General features: G+C 46.7%; 1 protein-coding gene across 1 annotated transcript; it reads right to left on the bottom strand.

Annotated features, from left to right (window-relative positions):
• Positions 1 to 543: 543 nt before the first annotated feature.
• LOC139639445 (mitogen-activated protein kinase kinase kinase kinase 3-like) lies at positions 544 to 16,997 on the bottom strand (the record flags this gene model as incomplete). The annotated part of the gene is made up of 6 exons (XM_071513534.1): positions 16,944 to 16,997; positions 6,379 to 6,469; positions 5,902 to 5,966; positions 4,326 to 4,381; positions 2,389 to 2,436; positions 544 to 586 (listed from the first exon to the last, which is right to left on the bottom strand). Coding segments are annotated over exons 2-6 (268 nt in total), but the record flags the coding sequence as incomplete, so codon positions are not given.
• Positions 16,998 to 18,440: the final 1,443 nt, after the last annotated feature.

Genomic DNA, 18,440 nt, shown 5'->3' with positions numbered 1-18,440 from the left:
CAACAAAACCTGTGGACTCAAAGTGGCTCTACAACAACATAAAAGCTAGAATGATGTGTGTATCGGACCTGAACCGCAACATTTTCCAGACTTTTCCAGACATTTTTTTAAAATTCCCAAACTATTCAAGACCTGGAAATGATCAAATTCATTTTTAATACTTTTCCAGACTTTCCAGACCTGCGTAGGAACCCTGAGCTTCCAGACAGTTTCAGACGGGGCTTTCAGTTCGTTCTCGTCGGTCAAGTCTCCATCCGACGCTTCCTGGATATTTTGAGGTTGGTGAGGAAACTTCCGGGTTTTTCTATCCTCCTCCGTCCGCTCGTTCGTTTGATTTGGAATCGCGAGATATTATGTAAAACGCGTCACGGAGGACACAAGAACGCATATTGATAATCAGCTATAGTGACCTCATGCTGCACCTGTTTTAGGGTTCAGGTTAAGTCAGTGGATGGTCCTCACAAGGATAGAAGTACAAGAATGTGTGTGTGTGTGTGTGTGTTAGAGAGACACAGAGAGAGACTGAAGGTGAAGGTGACTCACCCAGTTTGACGTATCCGTTATCTGTCAGCAGGATGTTCGCTCCCTTCAGATAGAGGAGACCAAGGATCAACACACACACACACACACACACACACACACACACACACACACACACACACACACACACACACACAGAAACAATATCAACCTACAGTCCAGATGTAACCCCTCAGCAGTAACAGCTGTATCACAGTAATCTGAGCTGGTTCCTAAAGTTCCCTCTTCACTGTGGCGTTCCTGTCTGCGGCGGGCCGGGTGACAGCCAATGAAAATCAATATGTAAATGAAGCGTTGCATATTAAACACCCGATCAACCACGCACCTGAGCGAGCACAACGGATCCAAACTAGAGACGTCACAGGGCTGAAACGAACGATTGTTTTCATTTTCGGTTAATCTATCGCTTATTTTTTTTGGATTAATCGATTAATCATTTTGTCTATAAAATGTCAAAAATAATCATAAATCCCCATCACAAGTTACTAGAGCCCAAAGTGATTCTTCAGATTTCTTCCTCAGCCTGACCAGCAGCCAACCAACACTAAGTATTGATTTTATAATGAGATGAAAGTCTTAGCATCTGTGAAGCTGCAACCAGAAAATGTTTGGTATTTTCACTTGATAAATGACTAAAACAATTAATCGATTAGCAAAATTCTAAGCAATTTATTTTCTCACCAGCTGAACTATATTAAAGGCTCTGTGTGTAATTTTTCTGGTCCAGTGCTGGCCTCTATTGTTCAGCGTTGTCATGACAACAACACTCTGCCCTCCGTAGAGCGACACCATCATCAGCATGGTGGGCAGGCTGGACTGTTTCACAATCAACAACAATCAACCTTCTGTTTTACTGAGTTAGTGCTGTTTGTTTATTCAATGGAGTCTTGTTGTGATCAGGATCCTGACATCACCACGATTCTGTTGGAACATATTGAAGGTCAGGAGTCGCTGTTTTGTGAGTAAAGTAACTCCACCTCCCGGTCCGTTAAGATTCAAGCTGTTTGGAGGATTATTTACATGCCGAATTTACCAGAACACCCTATAGATTAGTAATAAATTCTCAAATTATATTTTCCGATGTGTGTTTTTGGCCGATAAGCAAGGCCAAAACAAATTGGCAGATTTTTGAAGGGACCTTGGTGTGGCAGGAGCCTTCAGCCTCGGCCCGCTCCTGTGGTTTTGAATGCAGCTGCTCACTTTGTTTCACTCTCTAGCACTCAGGAACCTCTGCTGCCAGACTGAGGCGGTGAACCTGTAACACCGCCCCGCCTCGTTAACCGGACACCGCCTCGTTAACCGGACACCGCCTCGTTAACCGGACACCGCCTCGTTAACCGGACACCGCCCCGCCTCGTTAACCCAGCTGACGGTACGAACACCAGCCTGCAGCCCACAGAGCATCTGTGCAGAACGTCTTCATGCCAGTATGTCACTATGTGCAGACGGATTTCTGCAGTCTGTTCCCTTCAGTACAGAAAGTTCCTGTTATTTCCTGCTGTCAGTCACATGCTGCTGGGTCAGACAGTGTTTCACTTCTTTATTCACTTTTAGTACAGTGTAAACAAAGTATGTAAGTCTGTCTATCTATTCATCCATCTATCCATCTATCTATCCATCCATCTATCTCCAGGTCCACAGTATGGCTGCTGCTGCTGTCTGAATAATAAAGATGGAGGTGTGTAACATGGGAAAGCCTCCAGGTTTCTCCAGCACTGATCAGCAGAGCAGGAAGTGGAGCTGAACGCCCACAGCTTCACAACATTTACATCACATCATGTTATTTCCACCAGACAGCAGAAACAGTGGGCAGGTTGATATATAATTCATAATAATAAATCATGTTACCTTAATGTCTCTGTGCATTTTGCCTTTGCTGTGCAGATAGTAGAGTCCCTGCAGAGGACAGACAGGACACACATGTAACAGATATATATATCATATCATAGACACACAACATGGAACACATGGAACCCAGATGTCACATCTTTAGATTGACAAAACTGTTACGTTTCAACACTAAATATATCAATAACAACACATTCAATATACAGTATAATTTTATTAACATTCATGATGTTCTATTGAAAAGTTAACACAATCTGGACAGAATCTGGAGACGTAAGAATCTTATTGGGCAGAACCTGGAGAACCTAAGAATTGTCTTAGACAGAACCTAGAGAACATAAAACTCTTATTGGGCAGAACCTGGAAAACCTAAGACTGATTGGACAGAACCTGGAGAACCTAATCTTATTGGACAGTACCTGGAGAACCTAAGAATCTTATGGGACAGACCCTGGAGAACCTGAGACTCTGATTAGATAGTACCCGGAGAACCACATTATCTTATTTTACAGTACCTAGAAGACCTAAGACTCTTATTGGACAGTACCATGAGAACCTAAGAATCTTATTAGACAGAATCTGGAAACGTAAGAATCTTATTGGGCAGAACCTGGAGAACCTAAGAATTGTATTGGACAGAACCTAGAGAACCTAATCTTATTGGACAGAACCTGGAGAACCTAATCTTATTGGATAGTACCTGGAGAACCTAAGAATCTTATTAGACAGAATCTGGAGACGTAAGAATCTTATTGGGCAGAACCTGGAGAACCTAAGACTGATTGGACAGAACCTGGATAACCTAATCTTATTGGACAGTACCTGGAGAACCTAAGAATCTTATGGGACAGACCCTGGAGAACCTAAGACTCTGATTAGACAGTACCTGGAGAACCACATTATCTTATTTTACAGTACCTAGAAGACCTAAGACTCTTATTGGACAGTACCTGGAGAACCTAAGAATCTTATTGGGCAGAACCTGGAGAACCTAAGAGAACCTATGAATCTTATTGGGCAGAATCTGGAGAACCTACGAATCTTATTGGGCAGAACCTGGAGAACGTAAGAGAACCTACGAATCTTATTGGGCAGAACCTGGACAACCTAAGACTCATATTGGATAGTACCTGGTGAATCTGAGAATCTTAATGGTCAGAACCTAGACAACCTAAGACTCTGATTGGACAGAATCTGGAGAACCTAAGACTGATTGAACAGAACCTGGAGAACATAAGAATCTTAATGGACAGACCCTGGAGAACCTAAGACTCTGATTAGACAGTACCTGGAGAACCACATTATCTTATTTTACAGTACCTAGAAGACCTAAGACTATTATTGGACAGTACCTGGAGAATCTAAGAATCTTATTGGACAGTACCTGGAGAACCTAAGAGAACCTAAGAATCTTATTGGCAGAACTTGGAGAACCTAAGGCTCGTATTGGATAGTACCTGGAGAATCTAAGAATCATATTAGATAGTACCTGGAGAATCTAAGACTCTGACTGGACAGAACCTGGAGAACCTAAGAATCATATTGGACAGTACCTAGTGAATCTGAGAATCTTAATGGTCAGAACCTAGAAAACCCAAGACTCTGATTGGACAGAACCTAGAGACCCCAAGACTCTGATTGGACAGAACCTCGAGAACCTAGGAATCTTATTGGACAGTACGTGGAGAACCACATAATCTTATTGGACAGTACCTGGAAGACCTAAGACTCTTGTTGGACAGGACCTGGAGAATCTAAGAATCTTTTTGGACAGTAGCTGGAGAATCTAAAAATCTTATTGGACAGTACCTGGAGAACCTAAGAATCTTATTGGGCAGTACCCGGAGTATCTAAGAATCTTATTGGACAGTATCTGGATTATCTAAAAATCTTATTGGACAGTACCCAGAGTATCGAAGAATCTTATTGGACAGTACCTGGAGAGTTTCTCGTGACATGTAGGCTATCTGGGACTCTGTGAGCGGGCCGGTTACTGCAAGACAAAAAACAATGAAGAAGAGAATCAATATCATCCCACTGCCTTATTTGGTCAGAACAAAGAGAGAGAATTCCCACCTGTTGCCTTATTTGATCGGATTATAGGTTAGGAATTTGCTCCATGACCTTATTTGGTCAAGTTATAGCAAAGGAATTTTGTACCATTCCCTTATGACCTCCGCCATGGAGGTCATGTTTTCACCTGCGTCTGTGTGTCCGTCCGTCTGTTAGCAGGATATCTCAAAACGTTGGGCATGGATTTGCACAAAACTTGGTATGAAGGTTGCTTATGGGGCAAGGAAGAACTGATTAACCTTTCATGTTGATTGGCCAAAAGGGGGCGTGGCATATCACCAAATGATGCATAACTTCCTTGCAGAGTGTTGTCAGACATGGCGGAGGTCTGTGCTCTACTGAGCACATTTTCTAGTTTGGTCAAGTTATAGCGAAGGAATTTCGTACTCTCTAAAATAGATTTTAAATATTTTTATTTTAGAACATGACCATCAGCTGAGCTCCTTAGAAAGCCTCAGTGAGTGATGAGCAGCCTTCAGCAGGCAGTCTGTCTACAGGTCAGTGTCTGATCAATCCCAGGATCCATCGGCCACTTCCACTGTTTTCCCAGATGATGGGGTTACTGCAGGATAGACCCAACAGTCAAAGTGAAGGCCGGCTCAGAGTTTAGCAGCAGTTTAAAGGTTGGAGAAGTTGAAATGGCGCAGCAGAGCCTCACAGTTTCCATCATTATCTGTGTTTAGCGAGTCTGCGGGGAGCCGAGCGCGAGCCGGCTCTGTGTTCGTCGGGCTCGGCGGGGGTTAGGACATTATATCAACACCCGACTCTGGAGCAGCGGGGGGGGCAGGAGGTGGTGGGTGGACCCCGGTCGCCCTCGGTGCCGGCGGCATCGTCACCGAGTCTTAATGAGGCGTAGCGGCCAAACGGCGAGCGCTCCCAACCTAATGACCGCCGGCTGAACAGCAACGAGCCGAGGCTTAACGAGGAGGGAGATGGAAGGCAGCGTGGGCGAGGGGGGGGGGGAGGGGGGGAGGGGGGGGGCTGAAGGTGACGGGGAGTTAGAGAGAAAAACTGTTTAAAGACAAAGCCTCAGCAGACGGAGCTCCATTACTGATCAGACTGATCAGAATTCAGGTTAGGGATACTGGAGCAGTTTTTCCTCTGGTTTATGGGTTTTGGGGTTTTTATTTCCAGGAAGTCAACTAAGTGTCGTCTGACTGAGACGAGCGAGGCTGTGAAATTAAAAATGAGGCGACAGAAAATGCTCAGATGATTGAAGATGTTGTTTTTTAGTTAGAAAGCTTGTTGGTTACTTAGTTATTAACCAGTTTAGTTAGTTAGTTATTATAACTAACCAGTCTTACTGTGTTAGATGTCTAGTTTAGTCAGTCAGTCAGTCATCAGTCAGTCACCAGTGTTACCATGGTAGATGTCTAGTTTAGTCAGTCATCAGTCAGTCAGTCATCAGTCAGTCAGTAACCAGTCGTTAACCAGTGTTACCGTGGTAGATGTCCTGCAGGGAGCCTCCTCCACAGAACTCCATACAGATCCACAGCTTCTCTCTCCTGGAGAGAGAGACCGACAAATTAGCTTTGGATCAATACAGCTGAGACAGAGGAGGGTGGGGGGGGGGTTAATGTGTTCAGGAGTGTTTTCTGGGTCGTGACAAAACATCATGACTGATAAACTAATGTCCTTTTACACACACACACACACACACACACACACACACACACACACACACACACACACACACACACACACACACACACACACACACACACACACACCCCTCCTCCACCCCCTCTCCCTGCTTCCAGCCACAGCAGCATCCAGCCACACTGTCAGCAGAGACGCTGCAAGCTGTGTGTGTGTGTGTGTGTGTGTGTGTGTGTGTGTGTGTATAAGTGCTCATTCAGGCGGGGGGGGGGGGGGGGGGGGGGGGGGGGCTGATGTGGTCGTCATGGCGACAGGTACCTGAGGTAGCTGCCGTAGTACGCCACGATGTTGGAGTGTTTACAGTCCTTCATCATGACGATCTCCTGTTGCACCACGGCAAAGTCCTCTCCTACACACACACACACACACACACACACACACACACACACACACACACACACACAGAACCACACACACACACAGAGAAACACACACACATGATTAGAGAGGGTCGGTCAGTCAGCAGCTCGTCCATCTGACAGCCTGTCAAAATGTCTGACACAGATCAGACCGCAGCATGTCGTGTGTGTGTTTGAATTTGACAGCCTGAGATCAGAACCATCAATACACTGATCAGGACCAAATCAATACACTGATCAGGACCAAATCAATACACTGATAAGGACCAAATCAATACACTGATCAGGACAAATCAATACACTGATAAGGACCAAATCAATACACTGATCAGGACCAAATCAATACACTGATCAGGACCAAATCAATACATTGAATCACTCTGTTATTCTGATGTGTCGTTAACAGAAAGTCTGTCTGAAACGCATCAAATCAAAATCAGTATGGAAATGGTTTTGACGATATTGACTCGGCACAAACAGTCAGTCAAACCCCGCTTCCCATATTCCAAACTGCTTCCCCTCGCCGAAAAACAGCAGGCTGAAGCATCACTGAAGCATTATGGGAAGGAGATCCATAAGTCTTCCTCCAGGCTGCAGGATGAGGACTGAAGAGAGGCCAGGCTGATTATCACACGCTCAGTATTCAGACGAGGTTCAGCGTTTGTGTCAGTTCGTCCATCGCCTGTTTAAATCAATCTATCTGTCTGTCTGTCCATCTATCTACAAACGTGTTCATCATCATCTCTGGGGCGAGAGAGAGAGAGAGAGAGAGAGAGAGAGAGAGAGAGAGAGAGAGAGAGAGAGAGAACAAAGTGTCTTTGTTGTTGAGGCTTCAGCTCATTTAAAGCCTCTCCGCTGTCCGTCCGCCGGCTGATCAGAATAAATATGGAGTATTTATGTAAGGCTTCATTAAAATGGAAGGTCGGCGGTCTGCTGATGGAGTCGCTGTTTGAGCTGCTGAGGCAGAGACAAAGATATTTACTGAGGATTGACTCGGTTTGGATAAATAGAGGATTTCTCTGTGCGAGTGAATGTGAGTCCGGGATCAGAGTGGAAATCCTCTGAGGAAACATCACACCGCTCTGATGGGAAACTGCAGCGCTGCACACTGTGGCTGCAACTCACACTTATTTTCATTATCAGTGAATCTATCAATCAAAATCCATTCATCATTTAGTCTATAAAAGTGATTCTTCAGATTTCTTCCTCAGTCTGAGCGGAAGCCGAAAAACCCAAAGCATCTTTTTAATAATGAGATGAAACGGAGAAAAGCAGCAAATCTTTGTGGAGCAACACCTCAGATCTTTTCCTCTCTGCTTCCTTTGGTTTCTTTTGGTTTAAAGCAGCACAGACCGCTTTACTGACCTCACCACACAGGAATTCTGGGTTTATACTCTATATATAAATACTGTATATATCTTGCATTTCATATCCACTGTTCATACTGTTTATACTGTTCATACTGTTATTTATCTGTCATTTAAGTTAAGTTTATTTTATTTGACATGGACATCACAGTAGCATTAGAATTGTAATGTTATGCAGAAGGACCAGACGCACTGTGTTTAGTATTTGTAGTGAAACGCTAATTTACAACACCTGTCCACAGGAGGCTTTTTTTTTTAAAGAAGTTAAAATAGAAAAAAGAAAAGAAAGAAAAAAAAAGATAAGAAACGGAAAAAAGGACATAACACCCACAAATACACAAAATATAAAATACAGGTGTGTCTACAGGAGTATTAGGTGTGAGAACAATGTTGATTCTCTTTCAGCCATGATTTAATACCTCTATTAAAAACATTAGAATTGTGTTGCACTTTCAGCTCAGTGGGCAGACAGTTCCATAGTTTTGCTCCTTTAACAGAGAAGACTGATGGTCCAAATGAGGTTTTGCGTATTGCGATGTGACAGTTCCAGTGTACTGAGGCTGTGTGCTGACTCCACTGGTGTCTTGGAACAAATTCATTAAGCACAGAAGGAGTGTGACCATGCAGGCATTTAAAAGTCAGCTTTAAGTTGGAATATCTTATGAAGCTTTCAGAGCTGAACATATTGTGTTTCTCTAAGACGTGACAATGGTGCCACCTCATTGGTTTTTTGTCCATGATTTTTATTGCCTGGTTATAAAGTGATATGATGGTTTTATAGTTGTTTGTGAGGCTTGTGACCACGTAGTGATGCAGTATGATGATTTATACTGTTATTCATCTTCGCACACTCATACTACCCCTTACAGTTTATTCTATTTATATACTTAGCGTATTCACACCACTCTGTTCATACTTCTGTTAATACTGTTCATACTGTATATACACCATACTGCATATACTATATATTATTATAAACATCTTGCATATTCATATATCTTGCATACTCATATCCACTGTTCATACTGTTAATACTGTTAATACTGTTGATACTGTTAATACTGTTAATACTGTTAATACTGTATATATCTTAGCACATTCATACTACCCTTATAGCTTACTCTATTTATATATTATATATATATCTGTACATTACATTGCACTGCACTTTTACTGCTTCTTTTGCACTTCTGGTTAGATGCTAAACTGCATTTTGTTGTCTCTAAAGTTGAATCTAATCTAATCTAATCTAATCTAATCTAATCTAATGATGTCATCAAAATTCAGACAGTTGCCTCTCACTGTCAGTTGGAGCCACCGATGTGGAAAGTTGCCCAGCGCAGCTTTAAAGTCAGGATCTGCAGTCTGAACTCCAGAGACTCACATCTGATTTTATATTATTTTGTACATCTTCTAATGAGACACACATACATGCCCATGTTTGACCAGTAGGGTCAGAGGTCAGAGGTCAGTGCTGGAATCAAACCTGTGTCTCAACAGTTACAGCACAGTCTGTCTAACCCAGATATTAATGTAAGCAACATCTTAGGTTTATTTGGACCAAAGTTTTTTTTACCATCCGGAGATAAAATTGACCTCTTTGTGATGAGTAATTGCTTTCTGCTCACTGCTCGCTTTACTGTGAGCGTTAACACCCACTGCTACAGAACAGAAGGTGGGCCAGGTTTTTTTTAAGTTGAGTGATTCATCTTCTAAAACACAGACCATCTTTGATGTCCTTCTCTGGTGACACGTCCAAAACTGGTGGACTAACTGACTGTGTGCGTGTGTGTGTGTGTGTGTGTGTGTGTGTGTGTGTGTGTGTGTGTGTGTGTGTGTGTGTGTGTGTGTGTGTGTGTGTGTGGTACAGATCTGAGAACAGTCTGATAGTCATCGGGCTAAAGATAAACTCAGATGAATCCAGTCTTTCTATATTTGGAGCTGCAAACTCTGCTGTAATTGGCTGCAAGTGTTGAGTTGTACCGTCGCTGGTGTTTCTCTGTAACACATTACAGGAATAAAGAAACGAGTTGTGTAACCAATTGCTATTCCAATTTCAGTTTGCAATCAAAAAAAAGCTGGTACTTTATTATCATCCATCCATCCATCCATCCAAACATTTTCTAGCTGCTGATCCAGTTCAGCAGCAGCCCAGCGACTTCCTCCAGCACCTCCTGGGATCCCCAGGAGCTCCAAGGCATGCTGGGAGATGTAGTCCCTCCAGCCTGTCCTGGGCAGGAGCAGAGGCTCCTACCGAGCTCCTCCTGGATCACTGACCTCAGCCTGTCACCCTGAGGAGAAACCTCACGTCACTGAGGAGAAACCTCATGTCACACTGAGGAGAAACCTCACATCACTGAGGAGAAACCTCACGTCACTGAGGAGAAACCTCCTGTCACTGAGGAGAAACCTCATGTCACCCTGAGGAGAAACCTCACATCACTGAGGAGAAACCTCACGTCACTGAGGAGAAACCTCACGTCACTGAGGAGAAACCTCCTGTCACACTGAGGAGAAACCTCATGTCACTGAGGAGAAACCTCCTGTCACCCTGAGGAGAAACCTCCTGTCACTGAGGAGAAACCTCATGTCACCCTGAGGAGAAACCTCACATCACTGAGGAGAAACCTCACGTCACTGAGGAGAAACCTCATGTCACCGAGGAGAAACCTCACGTCACTGAGGAGAAACCTCACGTCACTGAGGAGAAACCTCCTGTCACACTGAGGAGAAACCTCATGTCACCGAGGAGAAACCTCACGTCACCGAGGAGAAACCTCACGTCACTGAGGAGAAACCTCACGTCACTGAGGAGAAACCTCCTGTCACACTGAGGAGAAACCTCATGTCACCGAGGAGAAACCTCACGTCACTGAGGAGAAACCTCACGTCACTGAGGAGAAACCTCCTGTCACCCTGAGGAGAAACCTCACGTCACTGAGGAGAAACCTCACGTCACTGAGGAGAAACCTCACGTCACTGAGGAGAGACCTCACGTCACCGAGGAGAAACCTCACGTCACTGAGGAGAAACCTCCTGTCACCCTGAGGAGAAACCTCACGTCACCTTGAGGAGTTCCTCCACAGCTGAGAGTCTGAATGCAGATCTCTCTCTCAGTAAATCAGAGTTTCCTTTGTGGCTCATCTCTCTCTCAGCTGACCTGCAGTCAGTCTCATGATGCTTCTTCCCCTCACTGGAGAATCAGATCCAGAAATACTCCTCCAGCTCCTCCACTTGGGGCAGCTGCTCCCTCTCACCTGGATGGGACACGCCTTCTTTTCCCAGGACAGAATCATGAGCTCAGACTCAGAGATCACAGGTACGGGTAACAGGAGTCACTCCACTCCTCCCATCTCACGATGGTTGTAAATAATGTCTGTAACCATAGTAACGTTTACTTCAGACCAATATGGCGGCTACCATTGCCTCTATTTCACTTGTGTATCTTCAGTTTACTGGACACCAGTAACACCAGTAACCAGAGGCATCAATGTCCATTAGATCTTAATAAACCGGCACTGACTTTCTCTTTTCCCACCGCATGGACTTGATACTTTCAACTGCAACATTTGGGCCCGAGACCAAGAACTGGAGGAAAAACTGTTGAGGAAACTGGATAGAAAATTTGCGACCTCCGTCTCTTTCTAATTAACGGTGATAATGTTAAGTAACAAAGTTGCATCTGACGTCACGTAACATCCAGCTGTCCAGTCCGGTTCCAGCACACTACTCAGACTGACCGAATCCACTGTCAAATTCAGTGTCAATACCTGAATTTTCAGGTGGTGAGCTCGGTTTAGAATGCGGTTCTCTCCTTAATAACCGAACTGTGTGAACTGAACAGGATTAAGCTCCAATGAGGAGTGACACCCGTATTTAGTTGCAGTGTAGCGGCATTTAGCCCATAGGAGAGAAGCCATCTGTTAGTCAGAGACGCCCTCTAGAGGCCATCTGTTAGTCAGAGACGCCCTCTAGAGGCCATCTGTTAGTCAGAGACGCCCTCTAGAGGCCATCTGTTAGTCAGAGACGCCCTCTAGAGGCCATCTCACGAAGCAACATCTCACTAAGCGTTACCTGACTGACTGACTGACCTGAATTTGGCTCCTGATGCCCTCGCTGCACCGCGGGAAAAACACAAAAAACACCAGAAACACTTTTCCTTCAGAGAAAAAAGGTCGATATAGAAGTATGATATTATGATTTTAATATCAGTACTGTGATTTTAGCACTGATTTGGAAAGTACTGTGATTTCAATATCAGTAGCGTGACTCGTCTATTCTTCCATTGATCGATATTGATTGATTCTATTTTTATCAGTCCTGGAGGACAGTGGCAGCTGCTGACTCTGCAGCAGAGAGCAACAGCACCAATCAATACTCTTATCAGACCAGCTTCACCTCTAAGTCCACCTTAAAACACTGAAGCTGTATCAGACCAGCTTCACCTCCAAGTCCACCTTAAAACACTGAAGCTTCATCAGACCAGCTTCACCTCCAAGTCCGCCTTAAAACACTGAAGCTGTATCAGACCAGCTTCACCTCCAAGTCCACCTTAAAACACTGAAGCTTTATCAGACCAGTCCACCTTAAAACACTGAAGCTTTATCAGACCAGCTTCACCTCCAAGTCCGCCTTAAAACACTGAAGCTTTATCAGACCAGCTTCACCTCCAAGTCCACCTTAAAACACTGAAGCTGTATCAGACCAGCTTCACCTCCAAGTCCACCTTAAAACACTGAAGCTTTATCAGACCAGCTTCACCTCCAAGTCCACCTTAAAACACTGAAGCTGTATCAGACCAGCTTCACCTCCAAGTCCACCTTAAAACACTGAAGCTGTATCAGACCAGCTTCACCTCCAAGTCCACCTTAAAACACTGAAGCTTTATCAGACCAGCTTCACCTCCAAGTCCACCTTAAAACACTGAAGCTTTATCAGACCAGCTTCACCTCCAAGTCCACCTTAAAACACTGAAGCTGTATCAGACCAGCTTCACCTCCAAGTCCACCTTAAAACACTGAAGCTTTATCAGACCAGCTTCACCTCCAAGTCCGCCTTAAAACACTGAAGCTTTATCAGACCAGCTTCACCTCCAAGTCCGCCTTAAAACACTGAAGCTTTATCAGACCAGCTTCACCTCCAAGTCCGCCTTAAAACACTGAAGCTGTATCAGACCAGCTTCACCTCCAAGTCCACCTTAAAACACTGAAGCTTTATCAGACCAGCTTCACCTATTTTTTCTTCTATTTTTCTTATTTTTCTTCCTCTAGTTTTCTTCCACTTTTCTCTGCTGTATCCTCTTAGTATTTGCTGCTGCAATGACACAATTTCCCCACAGGATCAATACATTTTAATATAATCTAATATAATATAATCACAGAAGCATCAGAGCTGGTAGCCACTGTGTTGCTAGGGAACACTGCTGTTGCTAGGGAACATGGCTGCCGTGGAAACCTGTTAGTGATGTCAGAAAGGAGGACGGCGACTAAGGCGACAGAATTCGAGGATGGGGTCAAAGGTCACCTGGTGCGTCCTGCTCAGACACTGTGACAGAGAGACACAGAGAGAGAATGTGTGTGTGTGTGTGTGTGTGTGTGTGTGTGTGGGAGGGCCTGTGTTGAGGCGTCCACATCAGTCAGGAGGCGTGTCCACCAAAGACCTGTGGAAAAACTGCTGGTTCTGTTTTTTCATTATTTCCTATGGAAGAGTTTCTCTTTCAGCGCCTACGACCCAGAACAGGTTCTGGACCTGGTCCAGAACAGGTTCTGGACCTGTTCTGGACCTGTTCTGGACCTGTTCTGTCTGGACCTGTTCTGGGCCTGTTCTGGGCCTGTTCTGGACCTGTCTGGGCCTGTTCTGGGCCTGTTCTGGACCTGTTCTGGACCTGTCTGGGCCTGTTCTGGGCCTGTTCTGGACCTGTCTGGACCTGTTCTGGGCCTGTTCTGGACCTGTTCTGGACCTGTTCTGGGCCTGTTCTGGACCTGTCTGGACCTGTTCTGGGCCTGTTCTGGGCCTGTTCTGGACCTGTCTGGACCTGTTCTGGACCTGTTCTGGACCTGTCTGGACCTGTTCTGGGCCTGTTCTGGGCCTGTTCTGGACCTGTTCTGGACCTGTCTGGACCTGTTCTGGGCCTGTCCTGGACCTGTTCTGGACCTGTTCTAGGCCTGTTCTGGGCCTGTTCTGGACCTGTCTGGACCTGTTCTGCACCTGTTCTGGACCTGTTCTGGACCTGTTGTCAGGTTGAAACTATTTCCACTTCTGAAGTCTGAAGCACTGCTCATCAATGTCACTTCAGATGAGCCTGCCAGCCTGGACCACACCCAGCCTGGACCACACCCAGCCTGGACCACACCCAGCCTGGACCACACCCAGCCTGGACAACATCCAGCCTGGACCACATCCAGCCTGGACCACACCCAGCCTGGACCACACTCTACCTGGACCACACCCAGCCTGGACCACATCCAGCCTGGACCACACTCTACCTGGACCACACCCAGCCTGGACCACACCCAGCCTGGACCACATCCAGCCTGAACCACACTCTACCTGGACTACACTCTACCTGGACCACACCCAGCCTGGACCACATCCAGCCTGGACCACACCCAGCCTGGACCACATCCAGCCTGAACCACACTCTACCTGGACCACACTCTACCTGGACCACACCCAGCCTGGACCACACCCAGCCTGGACCACACCCAGCCTGGACCACACCCAGCCTGGACCACACCCAGCCTGGACAACATCCAGCCTGGACCACATCCAGCCTGGACCACACCCAGCCTGGACAACACCCAGCCTGGACCACACTCTACCTGGACCACACCCAGCCTGGACCACATCCAGCCTGGACCACACTCTACCTGGACCACACCCAGCCTGGACCACACCCAGCCTGGACCACATCCAGCCTGAACCACACTCTACCTGGACTACACTCTACCTGGACCACACCCAGCCTGGACCACATCCAGCCTGGACCACACCCAGCCTGGACCACATCCAGCCTGAACCACACTCTACCTGGACCACACCCAGCCTGGACCACACCCAGCCTGGACCACACCCAGCCTGGACCACACCCAGCCTGGACCACACCCAGCCTGGACCACACCCAGCCTGGACCACACTCTACCTGGACCACACCCAGCCTGGACCACACCCTACCTGGACCACATTCTACCTGGACCACACCCAGCCTGGACCACACCCAGCCTGGACCACACTCAGCCTGGACCACACTCAGCCTGGACCACACCCTACCTGGACCACATTCTACCTGGACCACACCCAGCCTGGACCACATTCTACCTGGACCACACTCTACCTGGACCACATTCTACCTGGACCACACCCAGCCTGGACCACACCCAGCCTGGACCACATTCTACCTGGACCACACTCTACCTGGACCACATTCTACCTGGACCACACCCAGCCTGGACCACACCCAGCCTGGACCACACCCAGCCTGGACCACACCCAGCCTGGACCACACTCTACCTGGACCACACCCAGCCTGGACCACACCCAGCCTGGACCACACCCAGCCTGGACCACACCCAGCCTGGACCACACTCTACCTGGACCACACCCAGCCTGGACCACACCCAGCCTGGACCACACCCAGCCTGGACCACACCCAGCCTGGACCACACTCTACCTGGACCACACCCAGCCTGGACCACACCCAGCCTGGACCACACCCAGCCTGGACCACACTCTACCTGGAGCCATGCCCTGCTGAATTCTCACAGGAGGCAGAGAAAACTATTCAGTATTTCACAAGAACAAGCAAAAACCAGATGGAATAATCAGAACTTGACATAATAATAAATTTGCGTAGCAGAAATCGTCTCCTGACCCCCAGAATGATTCCGCCCCGCAGGCTGAGAACCGAGCTGCAAGACTGGAGCGGTAAAGTGCTAATGATCAGGGAGGCACAGCATTAACCTGATCAGTATTCTGTATACAGGTAGTGTATGAACACACACACACACACACACACACACACACACACACACACACACACACTCTGCTGCAGCAGTCTTAATTACACAGGGTGTGTCTACAGCTTCAACCTCACTGCTGTAACATCAAATGGTAAGCCTCAGGCAACACACACACACACACACACACACACACACACACACACACACACACACACACACACACACACACACCATCCAGCTGTACCACCTGCTGACTGCTGCAGTCTGTCTCTACTGATTAATAAGGAGGAAGAGGAGGAAGAGGAGGAGGAAGAGCTCAGCTCCTCTGGCTCTCCTTCCTCCTGCTTCACCACCGGTCTGATACTGAGAAACTGTCTGTTCTGTTCTATTCTGTTCTGTTCTGTACTGTTCTGTTCTATTCTATTCTATTCTATTCTATTCTATTCTATTCTGAACATCCAGTTTGCTGCTAAAATAGAAGTTTTCAGCTAATGTAACCCCCCCCCCCCCCCCCCCCCCCCCCCCGGCGGCCATCTTGGAGGTGACGGTTAATTTCTGTCTGTTTCTGACTGAACTGATCATTTCATCACTGATCCATCTGATTGATTTAGTGTTTAGATAATGTCAGCTTGTTAGCTAGCTAACCATAGCATCTGGTCAGCTAACATCACTGTCTTGTTGTTAACACATCTGATTAGCACACTAGCTAACGTATCTAGTAGCAGCTAGCGTTAGCGTGTTCACATTAACATCAGTGTGTTTGCTGGCTAGTTAGCTAGCTAACAGTTTGTTCAGGTTAACTGAGCTGACTCTTCTCAAGCTCCAACTCTTCATGTTTTGGAGTAGAGACTAGGGCTAAAGACAAGACAGTTTACTGTGTCACAGTAACCTACATTTGGAAACAAATCCACCTTATCACACTATTCACTTTTACTGAGAACGTTACTGAATGGATCTACAGACACACCACGGCCGCAGAGGTTTCATACTTTTGTAGATTTTCAGATTGTATGTTCTACTGCTGTCATGCTGCTCAGCCTCATCATGCTGTAACATACAGTTCATATGTTCATATGTTCATCTGTTCATATGTTCATATGTTCTGCTGCAGTGAGTGAGGTTGTGGGTTTGATTCCTACCAGGCTCCAGTTTGATGACCTTGATGGCAGCCAGCTCTCCACTGCTGACGCTCCTCGCCTGCAAGAGAGAGAGGAGAGGTCAGACTCTCTCACACACACACACACACACACACACACACACACACACACACACACACACACACACACACACACACACACCAAAGCAGCAGCGGCGATCAATTAATGCCTCCTCAGGGGTCACACACAACTTTCAGAGCTGCATTAAGGGCAGAGTGTGTGTGTGTGTGTGTGTGTGTGTGTGTGTGTGTGTGTGTGTGTGTGTGTGTGTGCAGCATGTTAAAACACAGTTCAAGGCCCAGGGTCTCATCAACACTACAACACTAATTGATCTGATTATAAATTAGATTTCTAATTACTTAGTTTTCATATTTCTACATGTAATCATCATGTGTGAAATCTGTGGTCAGACTGGACAGACATCATGTAAGCCCTATTCATCACTATTAATCACTAATTATCACTATTTTAGCCGTATATTTTAATATTATTTAATCACCATTTATCGCTGTTTAACTATTCTAAAGTAAACACTGTGTACTTCACCCTGACTGAAGTACTTCCTGTGTGAGTACTGCAGTACTCCAGTTTCAGACGGAGGTGAAGATGAGGAGGAAAACTCAGACAGAGCCGACGGATCTGAGGACCTGCGGGAGGCCAGGCTGTCACGGCTCAATGTCAATGTCCTGAACGGCGTCCTGACCCCCCCACCCTGACGAGGTGTTAATTAAAGCAGAGCAGAATTTAATGCTAATCTCCCCCCCCCCCCCCCCCTCACCTCTGGAAGGTGAAGCAGTGTCCTGTGGGTCGATGCCGCCTGATGGAGCTGCACAAAGACGATCAATACCTCTTCTGATCGGGGGGGGGGGGGGGGCTAACGACGCTAATGACACGCTTCAACACACACACACACACACACACACACACACACACACACACACACACACACACACACACATTCCAGGACGAGAGCCGAGGATCGTGGGAAACGGCCCACCCAGGTATTGATCGGTGGTGTGAGGGGGCGGAGAGGCTGTGTGTGTTCTGGTATGTAGCGTGTGTGTGTGTGTGTGTGTGTGTGTGTGTGTGTGTGTGTGTGTGTGTGTGTGTGGTGTGTGTGTGTGTGTGTGTGTGTGTGTGTGTGTGTGTGTGTGTGTGTGTGTGTGTGTGTGTGTGTGTGTGTGTGTGTGTGTGTGTCCACTCAGCTGTACCTGCCTTGCAGCCGGACGCCATTTGCATTCAGCCTCCAGTCTTTCCTCTCTGCTGAATAATTGATCAGCAGCAGCAGAGTTCAGTCTGTTACCTGTGTGTGTGTGTGTGTGTGTGTGTGTGTGTGTATGTGTGTGTGTGAGAGAGAGAGATAGTGTGTGTGTGTGTGTGTGTGTGTGGAGCTGCAGAGTGAAGGCTGCAGGCTTCACTCTGCAGCTTCTGTTCCTGCTGCCAGGAGCCGCTGAGCAAGGCAATGGCAGCTGGTTGGGC

Source organism: Centroberyx affinis, unplaced genomic scaffold (assembly GCF_046629955.1).
Source record: "Centroberyx affinis isolate AG114_WGS23_722 - 3 ecotype Tasmania unplaced genomic scaffold, CSIRO-AGI_Caff_v1 ptg007308l_1, whole genome shotgun sequence".
In the NCBI taxonomy this organism is placed as follows: Eukaryota; Metazoa; Chordata; class Actinopteri; order Beryciformes; family Berycidae; genus Centroberyx; species Centroberyx affinis.
This window is presented reverse-complemented; position numbering and strand designations above follow the sequence as displayed.